The sequence below is a fragment of the Pantherophis guttatus genome, chromosome 4 (genome assembly GCF_059756535.1).
Source record: "Pantherophis guttatus breed Tessera chromosome 4, ASM5975653v1, whole genome shotgun sequence".
NCBI classification, from domain to species: domain Eukaryota; kingdom Metazoa; phylum Chordata; class Lepidosauria; order Squamata; family Colubridae; genus Pantherophis; species Pantherophis guttatus.
Window position 1 is genome coordinate 158,265,748 of NC_142066.1, and position 13,539 is coordinate 158,279,286.

A 13,539-nucleotide genomic window follows, 5' to 3' on the forward strand; every position below is an offset into this window, starting at 1 on the left:
ATCCTTGGCTTCTGAGGCCAGCGTTTGGGCTCCAGAGCGGTCCTCTCCTCCTGGATGGTGGGAGTTTTGTGTGCTGCTCGCTGAGGCGCCTGATCTCCCGTGACAGAGGGAGGGGCTGGAGCTACTAAACAGGAGGCCAAGCTAAGTGCCTGAAGGACCCCATCCTGTCAGTGGGAGTCCAGGCACTTCAGCGAGCGGCGTATGAAACTTTGGCTGGCTCCTTGAGAGGCGGAGTTTGCAGGGGCCGATCTAACGCCCGGGCTGGTTACAACACAAATGTTCATTGCACGTACCCTGCCCAGGGGCCGTAGTTTGAGGAGCCCTGATTTAGGGCAATGTAAAAAATGCAAATAATTTTTCTACGGACCTCCAAAATTTTCTCATGGACTACCGGTGGTCCGTGGATCACCAGTTGGTGATTGCTGATCTATGTATCTATCTAGGTATCTCTCTCTCTCTCTCTCTCCATCATCTGTCTATCCATCCATACTACCCCACCTACCATCTATCTACCTACCAATCTAAGCTATCTTGCTCTCCCTACCAAATCTATCATGTATGTATGTATGTATGTATGTATATCTACCTACCCACTGTACCCCACCTACTTACCTACCATCTCTCCCTCTGTGTGTGTGTGTGTTTTTGTGTGTTTGTGTCTGTGTGTGTGTGAATCATCCATCCAATTTAGAGATTGCTCATCTCCGAGGGATTCTGAGTTCCCAGCAGCCTGGGAGTAAATACTTCCTTATTTAACAGATATCAGTTTTACACACTAGCCAGTTCAGACTGCAGATTATCCCCTGAGATAATCTGTTTCTCCACCTCAGCAACTTCTAGAGGTGGGGAGTCCCACCTGCTGGTCGGGGAATCCCAGCAATCGAAGACATAACGGTCTAAAAAATTTACTGAAACTCTGTCCTCAAGGGAGGAAGAAAACGGGGGAACGTCATGTCTTGCCTTGGCCAAGGTTTTCTTGGAGTAGATGTCCGTGCGGAGGCCAAAATTCTGCAAATCAGTGGGCTTTTCCTTGTTTTTCTCTGGAAAGTTCAGCATTTGTTGGGAAGATGGAATCTAAGATTTAAAAAAGAAAAAAAAGGCAGAATAATGAGAAGGGGAAAGAGAGAATTTGAATGCCTTAAGGAGGCGGCTAAACCAGCTCTCAATAAGCAAAATCAAGTTTATTTTCTGAAAAGATGCAAATAAAGTACGTAGAATGTGCCACACATCACAAGTGTGTATCACTACTACTAGGACCCATCAGTGCTCCAAAAGAGCTTCCTCACTTCCTCGCCCCGGTTAAAAAATACAATAATATTTTTCCAGATCACAAATACCAATTATAAATGAGGGATCATATCTAATTTAGGAAGAGGAAGAGGCCAAAAATTGAAATTGCTGTAAGAGATTTGAAAAGAAGGAAGGAGGCTACCTAAGAAATTAGCAAAACGGTTCTCAAAAGTGGCGACTTATGTGGACCTCAACTCCCAGAATTCCCCAGCCAGCTTTTTGGGAAGCTCTGATCTATTTCTCTCTCTCTCCCTCTTCATCCATCCATCCATTCATCTCCCCATCCATCCATCGGTTTCTCAACCATGGCAGCTTGAAGATGGGGGTGGACTTCAACTTCCAGAATTCCCCAGCCAGCATGTTGAGAAGTTCTGATCTGTTTCCTTCCTCCCTTCCCTTCCCTTCCCTTCTTTCCATCCATTCATCCATCCAATCAACCAGTTCTTTCTGCACTTTGACCACTTGGGACCTGAACTCCTCAAATTCCCCAGGCAACCACGGTCTCCGGTGGCCCAGCTCACCAGACCTCTCCAGTCAAATGGCTGCCGAGCTTGTGAATGGCTGAACCTGACAATGTCTCCGAGATATGTTCCCCAGAGGTTCTTTCCACAGTTCCTATCGTAGCCTCCCCACAATCATCACCCAGAGGCGGAAGGCCCTCTCAGTAGGGTCTGAGGAACCTCCTTGTAGCACAAATCTTCCCCACGGATGCTAGATATGAAACCAGGTTGACAGGAGCCCATCCCATCCTGAAGGACGCCATGGAAGCTCAAGAGACCCAGCAGAAGGAGGATGGTTACCTGAGCGGTCCGCAGGTGGAGCGGCATGAGTCCCGAAGGGGTGTCTGCCAGCACGTTGAAGTGGGGGGTGGGCGGGGGTCCCATGGCCATAGGTCGGCTTTCCGGATCCACTTGGTAATTGATCAGCCCCCACTGCTCCAGAAAGGCGTGGACTCTACAAGGACAATAGGGAAGATGAAAGGTGAAAAGGGGGCGAGAAGACTTGTGGAGGGCCAATGCAAGGAGAAAGCGAGCTCACGTTGCTCGGAGGTGGCTGGGCAGACCCCAATTGGGTGGGGCCGTCCATGGACCCCTGAGCCAGCCCGGGGAGGAGGGGGGGATGTCGTTTGTATCTTCAAACAGCTGTTAAGTGACTGGTTTTATCTCGAGGGCTATCTAAATTTTGATGTCCAGACTACAATACACTCCAGTAGCCAAATTCCCAGTTTAATTCCTGTTAATCCTGTTCCCAGAAATGTTCTCCAGAGGACGAAAGGAGACCTCAGCACGGAATACATCGCTGGCTTCCCAAGCATCACCCCAGTTTTTTCCGGGGTCCCATTCCACCCCCCCTTTCCTAGGCAGGACTGGCGTGATAATTCGGAAATTCTCCTGGCTTGAAGACCTTCCATAAATGACTACCTCATGACAGCACAAACGTCGCCGGTCAAGTTTCTTCGGCAGGCCGTGCTGGTCAAATATTCTTGAGGGTTCAAGCGGTAGGTGTCAATCATGAAATTGCGGTATGCTAAGTATCTGGGAAAGACAAATGACAATCAGACCACAAGTGAAGATAAGTGTGTGGGTTGAGAGTCTACCTGTATATTAGAGGTCTGGACAGTGGGGTCCTTGGTGCTCTCTGAGCTTGGATGTTTTCTTGGAGACATTTCATGACCCAACTAGGGAACATCATCAGTGATAGGGAGGAGGAGGAGGAGGAGGAGGAGGAGGAGGAGGAGGAGGAGGAGGAGGAGGAGGAGGAGGAGGAAAAGACTCTAGGGTCCTGGGTGGCCTCTGAACTCAATGGCTTTTTTGCAGACATTACTTGATCTAACTAGGGAACTTCATCAGGGCTAGAAGGGAGTGGGGTTTGTGGAGAGGAGGAGGAGCCAGAAGCACTGTGGGGTCCTTGTGGGGCTCTCTGAGTTTGGGGGTTTTCTTGCAGGCGTTTCATGAACCCACTAGGGAACGTCATCAGGAGTGGGGTTTGTGGAGAGGTAGAGGAGGAGGAGCAGGAAGAGGAGGAGTAAGAAGGGAAGGAGAAGGAGGAAGAGAAGAATGGGGGGGGGGCTTGGTGCTCTCTGAATTTGGCAGAATTGTTTTGCAGACATTTCATGACCAAAGTAGGTAACGTCATCAGTGCTAGAAGGGAGGGGGGATTGTGGAGGGGAGAAGGAAGAGGCTAGGAAGAGGAGGAGGAAAAGGAGGAGAGAGTGAGACTCCTATCCCCTCCCTCAATGCCTCCTTTGTTTCTCTAACTTACATTTCCGGAGTCTTGGATTTGTTTTTCCCGTTGAAGAATTCAGGAAGTGCCCGGCGTTCGATGACATGGATGCTAGAAGAAATGAAAAAGAGAATTGGGTCAGCCTCATGTTTGGGTTCCCCTTCGCTTCCGAATGGCAAGGCGCTGACCCACCGAGACGGCTTGCCAACTCCTGGCTAGGTCTGCGAATAAGCCCTGGGTCAACTTTTGTTGAATGCTAGCTTGCTGCGTAAGCCACGATCGCAGTTATCAGGGTAGCAGGACGAGCCTGAAGCCACAACTGACCGATTAAGACAACTAGCTGCTGAACTTCGTCATTCTATATAAAAGCCTCTTCATGTTGTTAATTAGAACAATTATAGATTTGACCACAAATAAGAAATACAATCTATTTTCTTGAAGATGTTTCGTGACCTGACTAGGTGACATCATCAGGGCCGGAAGGGACTGTATATAAAAAGTGAATGATGACAGTACAGATCTGTGGTGGGTTGCTACTGGTTCGCCCTGGATCAGGCATACTGGTAGTGGAGGTGGCGGGAGGCTCCGCCCACCCACCTGGACGCTTCTGTATATGCGCAGAAGTGGTGCGCGCATGTGTGAGCACGCACAAACCGGTAGCAAACTAAATTGAAACCCACTACCGGTATAGATGGGTCATGAGACGTCTGCAAGAAAACAACCGAGCTCAGAGCCCCCCAAACCCCACAGTCCTTTTCCTCTTCCTCCTGTCCACAAACCTCACTCCTTCTAGCACTGATGATGTCCCCTAGTTGGATCATGAGACGTCTGCAAGAAAACAACCAACCTCAGAGAGCACCGAGGATCCCACAGTCCTGCTCCTCCTCCTATTCCCTCTCCCCCTCTTCCACTCCACAAACCTCCTCTCTTCTAGCACTGATGATGTTACCTAGTTTGGTAATGAAATGTCTGCAAAAAAGCTACCAAGCTCAGAAAACACCAAGGATCCAAGTCGTCTCCCCCCCACTCCCCGAACCACATACCCTCCTAGAACTGATGATGGTCCCCAGCTGGGTCATGAAATGTCTGCAAGGAAACAACCAAGCTCAGAGCCCCTCTTCCTCTCTCCCTCCTCCAGTCCTTCTTCTCTCCCCACCCCCCTTCTAGCACTGATGCTGTTCCCTAGTTGGGTTATGAAATGTCTGCAAGAATGCCACCTAGCTCAGAGAGCACCCAGGACTCACACAGTCCTTCTCTCTCCCCTCACTCTTCCTCCTCCTCCTCCCCCTGCCCTGAACCCCACTCCACTAACCCCACTAAGGTTTGGGGTAAATTTGGGGGGGGGGTGTTGCTTCCCTTCTCCCCTACGGTGATGTTTACCAATTGTAGTCGAACCAGGAGGCATAGCTGGGGATGATGATGTGGTTGGTCTGTTCGGTGACATTGTCTTCTCCAGTGTCGAGGGATCGTCCCTGGTCCCCTTTGTTGGGATCTTCGTCTTCCTGTCAGCAGGAAAAAGAGTGTTACGTTGGCAAGGAAGGAACATCTAGAGTGACCAACGGAAAAAATGGAGCCCCGATATTGGCATAATTTGCAATCATCTCCCAGCTCCTTCTTCCTCCTCCTCCAACTTCTCCCTTGGTCCTCCTCCCTCTCTCCTCCAACTCCATCTTCCTCCTCCTCTTCCCTTTTCTCCTCCTCCCTCCCTTCGTCTCCTTCTCCTTCCTCTTTTCCTCCCTTTCTTCCTCCTTTCTCCTCCTTCTCCTTTTCATTTTTTCTCCTCCTCCTCCTCCTGAGCTATATGATTTTGAGCCCCCTGTTCTTAAGGAAGGTGCTGGACATCGGCAAAATTGTCAAAGGAATAAATATTACGTGTAAAGGAGAGAGCCTTAATGTAGAGGAGATTATGGGATGGTTTGCTCTGTGTCTTCTCTGATTGGTTACTAGCAAGATTTGTTTGGCTAAAAGAGAAGATTTGGACTTTATTTGCAACTCAAATGAAAGCTACTTTGTGTGCAATCTTTTATCCAAGATGGAGTCCAGGAGCCTTGCTGAGGTCCAGCACCTTTGTTTGTGGGGAAGTCCAACCTTCGGGTTGCAAATTAAAATAAACAAATAAATAAACTAATTTTTAAAAATGTGATTTTCTTTTTTCCCCCAGAATAAAATTGGCTACCTTCGCTCCAGCCGTCATTGTCTCTTCGTCTTGTTCATCTGCAGGATAAGAACACAATGGGAAGCGGTTTGTGTCACTCACACAACTTCGCCGTTGTATTATGTTGCATAAGCTTGTGCCACGTTGGAGGGTTGGCATCTCCGTGGCCCTCCCTTCTGCAGGACCACAACGGAGCCCAGCATTTTCGTTGCTAAGCGAGATTGTGGTTAAGTGAATTTTGCCCAGTTTTTTTGTTGGCCACTGTTGTTAAGTGAATCCCTGCCATTGTTCAGTTAGTCATACAGTCGTTAAATAAATCTGGTTTCCTGCTTGTTGGAAGGCCGAAAAAGGGGATCGCACGACCCCAGGACTGTTTAGTGGCCAAGCCGACTGAATTTTGATCGTGTGACCGATGGAAGCAGTGATGGTCGTTAAGGGTGAAAAACGGTCCTAAGTAACTTTTTTTAGGGCTGTTGTAATGTTGAATGGTCTCTAAACGGTAGTAAGTCGAGGACAAGCTGAAAATAGGAAGCTGAGATAAAGTTGCTCTCACCAAGATCCGCAACGGTGCCTCCTTTGACCGGCGTGTTTTCGCTGTCCTTCTTCGGATTGACTGCAAAAAGAAATAAGATCAAATCTTTCATTTTTAAATGATAAATATTTATTTTTATTTTATTTATACATCATAAATAGGAGTCGGTTGCCAAGTTGACTGTGATGGTCGTAAGTGTGAAAAAGGGTCCTAAGTCACTTTTTTAAAGTGCCATTTTAATTTCGAATGGTCACTACACGAACGGCCGTAAATCGAGAACTACCTGCATTCTGCAAATAGAGAGGGGGGCCCCTCCTAACTTGGCAACTTGAACACTTCAGGACTTCAAGTCCCAGAATTCCCTAGCCAGGCACCAAGCAGTCAACAAATACTCCAATCACGGAACTACCAAGGAGTAAAAAAAAAAACAAAAAACATCCCACTCCACAACACCCCTTCCCTGCTAGCACTGATGATGTTCTCTAGTTGGGTCACGAAACGTCACAGTCCTTCCTCCTCCCCTTCCACTCTTCTTCCACCTACCTCTTATTCTCCTCCTTCTCTTCCTCTTCACCTCCTCTTCCTTGTTCTCCCCTTCCTTTTCTCCTCCTCCTCTTCCTCCCCCCTCCCATTTTTTTAGCACTGATGATGTTCCCTAGTTGGGTCACGAAACGTCTGCAAGGAAACAACCAAGCTCGGACCCCATAGTCCTTTTCTTCTTCATTCCTTTCCTCCTCATCCTCCATCTTCTCATCCCCCTCTTCTTCTTCTCCTCCTCCTTTCCACAAACACCCCTCCTCCCTTCTTTCACTGATGATATTCCCTAGTTGGGTCACGAAATGTTTGCAAGAAAAACACCCAGGTCAGAGAACACTGAAGATCCCAGTCTTCCTCTTCTCCACAAACACCCCTCCCTTCTGGCACTGATGATGTCACCTGGTTGGGTTATGAAATGTCTGCAAGAAACCCCCAAGCTCAGAGAACACCAAGGACCCCCCGAGTCCTTTTCTTCTTCCTCCTCCCTTCTCTGAAATCCACCCTTATCGACCGACAATGTTCCCCAGTTGGGTCATAAAACAGAACAAAGGGGGCCCTGAGGGAGAAACCAATTTGCTTCTCCAGCCAAGCTTTTATTTCACCTCCCCCAACAATTGTGCTTTACAGCCTTTCCTATTTTCAAACAAAATATAGCATTTCTGTGCTAAAAATACTCTATTTTATACACACACACACAGACATTACACATAGTTGTGTAGCCTCCAGTAACTAGGCCCTCAGATTTTGGAGAATTGGTTGCAGAATAAAGATGCGAGTTTTAGGTATAGTTATAGAAGAGGCGATAGACATCACGATCTCCGGAACGTTTAAAAGATATATATATATACGATATATATATCGTTAAGCCAATCCGGCTTCCTGTTTCTCAGAAGGTCGCTAAGCGAGACATTGGTTAAGGGAATTAGGCCCCAGTTGGCGACTTTTCTTGCTGCCGCTTTTAAGTGACATATATATATATATATATATATATATATATATATATATATATATATATATATATATATATATATATATACACACACATATATATATGTCACTTAAAAGCGGCAGCAAGAAAAGTCGCCAACTGGGGCCCAATTCCCTTAACCAATGTCTCGCTTAGCGACCTTCTGAGAAACAGGAAGCCGGATTGGCTTAACGACGGCGTTCCCCACTTGACAACTGCAGCGATTCGTTTTACAACGGAGGCGAGAGAGTTTGTCAAAGGGGATAAAACGTCGCCATGCCAAAGTCTCACTTAGCAACAGGAAGGTTTGGGGCTCTGCAGTCGTTAAGTCGAAAACTACTCTGAAAAAAAAGCCTGGAGGGTTATTTAAAATAAAGAAATAAACAAAAGGTTTGGAGAGACAAGGGTTCAAATTCCGAACGTGCCTAGAAAACAGGACACTCCAGTGAAGAACGAATACAATACAGGTAGCCCTCCACTTACGACTGTTTATTTAGTGACCGTTCAAAGAGAACAGTGTAAAAATTACTTATGACCATTTTCCACACTTACGACTGTTGCAGCACCTCCAGTCATGTAACTTACATTCAGATGCTTGACGACTGACTCATATTTATGACGGAGTCACAGAATCCCCTTTTTGCAACATTCTGATGAGCAAAGTCAACGGGGAAGCCAGATTAGTTTAGCAACCAGGTTGCTAATTTAAGGACCGCAGGGATTCACTTAACGGTGGCGGTAAGAAAGGTCGTAAATCGAAGCAAAACTCTCTTCATAACAAATATCTTCCTTACCAATGGAAATTTGGCACCGAATTGTAGTTGTAAGTCAAGGACAATCTGTATTTACTAAGGCAGACCCTCCTTTTGTTGTTCACAATTGTGGTTGTAAACCGAGGACTACTTGTAGAAGGGCTTCAGTTCCATCTCCCACGGAGGACTAGCTCAATTCTAGCCAGGCCCTGACTCACAATGACAATCGGTACCAGGATTATCAGGCAGTCGTTAAGCGAATCACAGCCAATTTTACGACACGGTTGTTAAGGGAATTGCGGCGGTTGTTCAGCAAGCCGCACATCGGTTGGAGGAATCTGTGGACTTTGTGGGCGAAACGCCAAAGGGGACGCTGCAACCGTCACTAATACGAGTCGGTGGTCCAGTCCCTGAATTTTGATCGCGAAGATGTCAGATGTGACAAAAACAGACCTACGTTGCCAACGTCTCGCTCGGCGATGGGAATTTTGGTCTTTTAAGTCAAGGGCCGCTCGTCTGGAGAAACCCCGGATTACGGTTTCGAAAGCAGGGAAAATTCCAGCGGGAGATTAAAAAACACGGCGGACAAAAACAGGGGAGACAGCCGCGTGGGCTGCGTTGTGCAGCTTGTGTGTTGCGACGCACCGTTTTTGGGAAGGGCCACCTCTTCAACATTCGGCACCGGTATGGGGTCCTCCATGTCCTTGGTCAGATCGTCCTGCTCCTCCTCTTCCTTCTGACCACGTCGCTTCCCGTAGAGGCTGGCTTGTCTGGAAGGGGAGTGGGGTGGGGGTGGGGTAGACAAAAGGAGAAGACCACCTTTGACTGACCGTTTTCTGCACAGGGAGTGGACTCTGGGTTGGGGTGTCCCCCCCCCATCAACCTGAAGATGGGAGGGCTTCAACTCTCTTCAGTTAGTAAGTTGAGAAACATCTCTTTCTCCGTCTTTTCATCCATCTACCTATCTCTGCATCTATCCATCCCTCATTCTAATTCTCCATCTCTCCATCCACCCATCTCTCCATCCATCTCTCCATCCATCCACCCATCTCTCCATCCACCCACCCACCCAGGTGTTTCTCAACCACGGCCACCTACAAGATATTTGGACTTTAACGTAAGATAGGAAGAGGATAGGTAAGATGATAAATGATCAACGGATAACGAGTCACAGACCACTACAGATAAGATAACTCATCAGCTAGACAGGTGACAGACAGATGTCTTGAGGAATCGTCTCTTTTTGACTGATCAGATGAGACTGGAGGGAATGAGCGCACCGTTCTCCTGCATGATTGTGGATGGATTCACCTTGTGAGGTGGCAAGTCCTCTCCTTCCTCCTCTTGGTCATGTTAACCACAAACTCACTGCTACTTATTGGTAATTCAATCCATCCATCCATCCATCCATCCCTCCCTCCAAGGACCATACCCCTTCTTGCCAACTTTCTTCCTGGATTCCACCGGGGTGGGAGGTGGTGGGGGCGAAGGAGAGGCCTTCCTCTTCCGGGTCCCAGCAGCTGCCTTCCTATCTCGCCGTTCGGGGCTACGGACCGGCTGTTGAAAGGAGAGAGAGAGATGGTCCAACGAGAGTCCCCTTGCCCAGCACCCATCATCCACGTCTCATCCAGTGGCTGCTTCTCAAGTCCTGCCTTTGAAAAGGATCTGGAACCTTCGGCTCCAAAAGGGGCTTTGAGGCAAGGCTAGATGTGCACGAGGGTCCAGGTTCCATTCATGGTGCTGGGGTGGTCACCTCCGAAGCCCTACGTGTTGTCTGAAGGACCTACTTTCCCCAGTTACATCCATCAGGAGGGAGGCAGGGGATGTTAGGGGTCCCCTCTCTTAAGGAGGTCCATCTGGTGGGACTCAGAAGGGCCTTCTCTGTGTTGGCTCCTTCCCTGCTATTTGAAGGACCTCTTTTCTCAGTGACATCCACCCGACCCACCAGAGCAAGGAGGGATGAGATGTTATGGGTCTCCTATCCTAAGAAGGTCCATCTGGTGGAATTAAGGAAGGGTATGGGTTAAGGTTCAGCCACTTATCTAAAATGGTTAGGGCAGAGGTGGTCAAACTCGATTTTCATTGAGGGTCGCATCACGGTTGGGTTTGACCTCGGGGAGGGGCTGGGGTGTGTGTGGCCAGGGTGGGCAGCTTGATATCACTCGTGTTGGGGGCACCTGTGGTGGCCCGAGGGCTCTGCCAGCGAAAAAGAGCTCTCATGCTCCATTTTCAGCTGGGACAGCCTCCTGCAACCCTCTGCCAGGGAAAACGGAAAGTGGCTCTCTCGAACTCCATTTTCACTGGCAGAGGCACCATGGGCCAGATTTAAGCACCCTGCAGGCCAGATCCGGCCCCCAGGCCTTGAATTTGACACCTTTGGTCTAGGGCCTTCTGCTTGAGCGGGGGGCTAGACCAGAAGACCCCCAAGGTACCTTCCAGCTCTCTTCTCTTCTGCCCTCTTTTCTTCCCCCTCTCCTCTTCTCCCTCCTTCTTGTCTTCCATTTCCCCTTTTTACCTCTCTCCTTCCTTCCTTCCACATAATATTGCTCTTTCAGAAATAAACTTGTGTGGAATGGTCTAGGATCATGATGGTGAACCTATGGCACGCGTGCCAGATGTGGCACACAAAGCCCTCTCTGTGGGCATGCGCACCGACCAGCTGCTCTCTTCCAGGTTCCGCTGCTCTGGAAGGTGGTGAGGTGGGGGTGGGGTCAGGCCAGAAGACCTCAAAAGTCCCTTCCAGCTTCTGTTCTCTTCCCTTCTTTCCTCTTTTTCTTTGCTTCTCTTCTTCCATCTGTCTTTTCTCTCTTGACCTTCTTCTCTTCCCTTTCCCCTTTTTGACTTCTCTCCTCTTACTTCCTACCTCTTTCCTTCTCTTCTCTTCCCTTCATTACCTCCTTCCTTCCTCTCTTCCTTCTCCTTCCTTTCTCTTCTCTTTCTTTTCTTCTTCTTTCCTCTCCCCTTCTTCTCCCTTCCCCCTTTTTAACCTCTTCCTTCCCCCCTCTTCTTTCTCTTCTCTTCCTTTTTTCCTCTCTCCTCTCCCCTCTGTCTTGTCTCTCTTGCCTTCTTCTTCTTCTCTTCCCTTTCCCCTTTTTAACTTCTCTCCTCTTCTTTCCTGCCTTCCTTCCCTCCTCCCTCCCAAGAAGCCAAAAGAGTCACCTCTTCGTTTCTCAGGTAGATCCGTTGTCGAAAGCTGACCGGCTTCTTGTTCTCATCAACCTCGTAGTCTTCTTCGTTCATCCATTCGTTGAAGATGTCCATGTCCAGAATCCATCGGGCGTAGACCTAACCAATCAGAATTGTCAGAATCGTCTTTAAGGACAGGCAGTCCTCGACTTACAACCGTTGTTGAGCACAAAATTGTCGTTGCTATGTGAGAAATTTTCAAAGGGAGTTTTGCCCGATTTTAGGATTTTTCCTGCCACCGTTAAGTGAAATGCTGCAGTCGTTAAGTGGGGAACATGGCTGTTAAGTGAATCTGGATTTCCCAGTTAACGTGGCTGGTCAGGAGGTCGCAAAAGGGGATCACGTGACCCTGAGATGCTACGATCGTCGTAAATGGCCATAGCTTCCAGCCCCCTCATCATTTAGGAGAACTTCACTGTGATGCCTGACAATTTTTTTGTCATCTTGTATGTGTAAAACCATGTGCCAAATTTCTCTTTCCCGAGAATTCTTAACACCTCAGGTGGGAAATCGCAGAAAAGCCACAGATTTCACAGCCAACGCCCACCTAGAAGCAAGACGCACCTTCCAAGGCTTTTCAGGAATCGGAGGCTCTTCGATCTCTGCTTCGACTTCACTCGCATGGACCCAGGTGTCGTAGCTAAAAGGTTAAAAAAAAAAAAGGAAAGAGATGGGTGGATTGGTTAGGCTACTCAGACAGGATGGAGCGCAAGAGTCACAAGAAACCATATCTATCTATCTATCTATCTATCTATCTATCTGTCTGTCTGTCTGTCTATCCATCCATCCATCCATCCATCCATTATTCTAGTATCTATATATCCATCCATCATCTATTTTTCCATCTAGTATCTATATGCCTGTTCTATATCTACCCATCCATCATCTATCTACCCATCCATGTAGTATCTGTACATCCATCCACAATCAATCTATATCTATCCATCCATCCATCCATCTAGTATCTAATCATCCATCCATCCTTCCATCCATAAACCCATCCATCCATCCAATTTATTTGCAACTAAATGGCCAAAAAAGATCTAGTGGGCAATCTGCCCTTTGAATTTGGTTTTTCTTGTCTTTTTCATTTAATTCTTATTTTTTTAATTCCTGGTAATCCTCAATTTACAACCACCACCGAGTCCAACATTTCTGTTGCCAAGTGAGGTTTGCCCCATTTTTTACATTTCTTGCCATGGATGTTAGGAAAATCATTACGACTGTTAAGTTACATGGCTGTTCAGTGAATCTTCGATGGTCAGAAAGTCGCAAAAGGGGATGACCCTGGGACACTGCAACCGTCATAAATACAAGTCAGTGGCCAAGGGTCTGAATTTTGATAGTCACTTTTTTCAATGCCATTGTAGCTTTGAATGGTCACTAAATGAACTGTTGTAAATTGAGGACTACCTGTATTGTAATGTTGGATTGCCAAGCCACATGGATTACCTGTCTGGGTAATAACCCCAATGCACCAGGACTTGCTTGTCTTTTCTCATCACTGGTCTCAGCCACTCATCTGCCAGGAAGAGAAATAAAATGACGGACTTCCGGTTTGGTTCCCGTCGCCGACAGACGGTCTTTCTTCGGACCGCCAGCCCCATTGCCTGTTAGAGCAGTATCGAATAAGAGAAGCGGCTTGGAAAATTCCGAATCCTTTAGGAATCGCGAATAGAGCCGGCGAGAGTCAGGTAGAGCCCATGTGAAGCCCCCAGATAGCACCCCTTTGCTTCTGGGGAGGAAACAGGCGCGGCTCCCTATCCAGCTCACCGAGGCTCCGGACAGCGAGGACAATTCTACACATCGTAGAACAAGGCGGCGGGACCAACCTTTCTATCGAAAACAAAGTGAATTCTCCAAACAAACAGGATGGAATTGGAACTTGAACCACGAA

The 13,539-nt window shown here is 47.9% G+C and overlaps 1 protein-coding gene across 2 annotated transcripts in view; it reads right to left on the minus strand.

Moving 5' to 3' along the window:
- SMARCC1 (SWI/SNF related BAF chromatin remodeling complex subunit C1) overlaps nucleotides 1-13,539 on the minus strand; it is a 72,516-nt gene that overhangs the window by 30,162 nt on the left and 28,815 nt on the right. For both annotated transcript variants that reach the window (XM_034430531.3, XM_087894278.1), the window contains exons 7-18: nucleotides 13,095-13,164; nucleotides 12,207-12,282; nucleotides 11,616-11,741; nucleotides 9,889-10,013; nucleotides 9,102-9,226; nucleotides 6,222-6,281; nucleotides 5,690-5,727; nucleotides 4,894-5,015; nucleotides 3,553-3,624; nucleotides 2,712-2,825; nucleotides 2,091-2,244; nucleotides 961-1,074 (exon numbers count right to left, since the gene is read on the minus strand). In XM_034430531.3, the coding sequence (XP_034286422.2) occupies nucleotides 961-1,074; nucleotides 2,091-2,244; nucleotides 2,712-2,825; nucleotides 3,553-3,624; nucleotides 4,894-5,015; nucleotides 5,690-5,727; nucleotides 6,222-6,281; nucleotides 9,102-9,226; nucleotides 9,889-10,013; nucleotides 11,616-11,741; nucleotides 12,207-12,282; nucleotides 13,095-13,164 (1,196 nt within the window). The remainder of the gene's footprint in view (nucleotides 1-960; nucleotides 1,075-2,090; nucleotides 2,245-2,711; nucleotides 2,826-3,552; nucleotides 3,625-4,893; nucleotides 5,016-5,689; nucleotides 5,728-6,221; nucleotides 6,282-9,101; nucleotides 9,227-9,888; nucleotides 10,014-11,615; nucleotides 11,742-12,206; nucleotides 12,283-13,094; nucleotides 13,165-13,539) is intronic.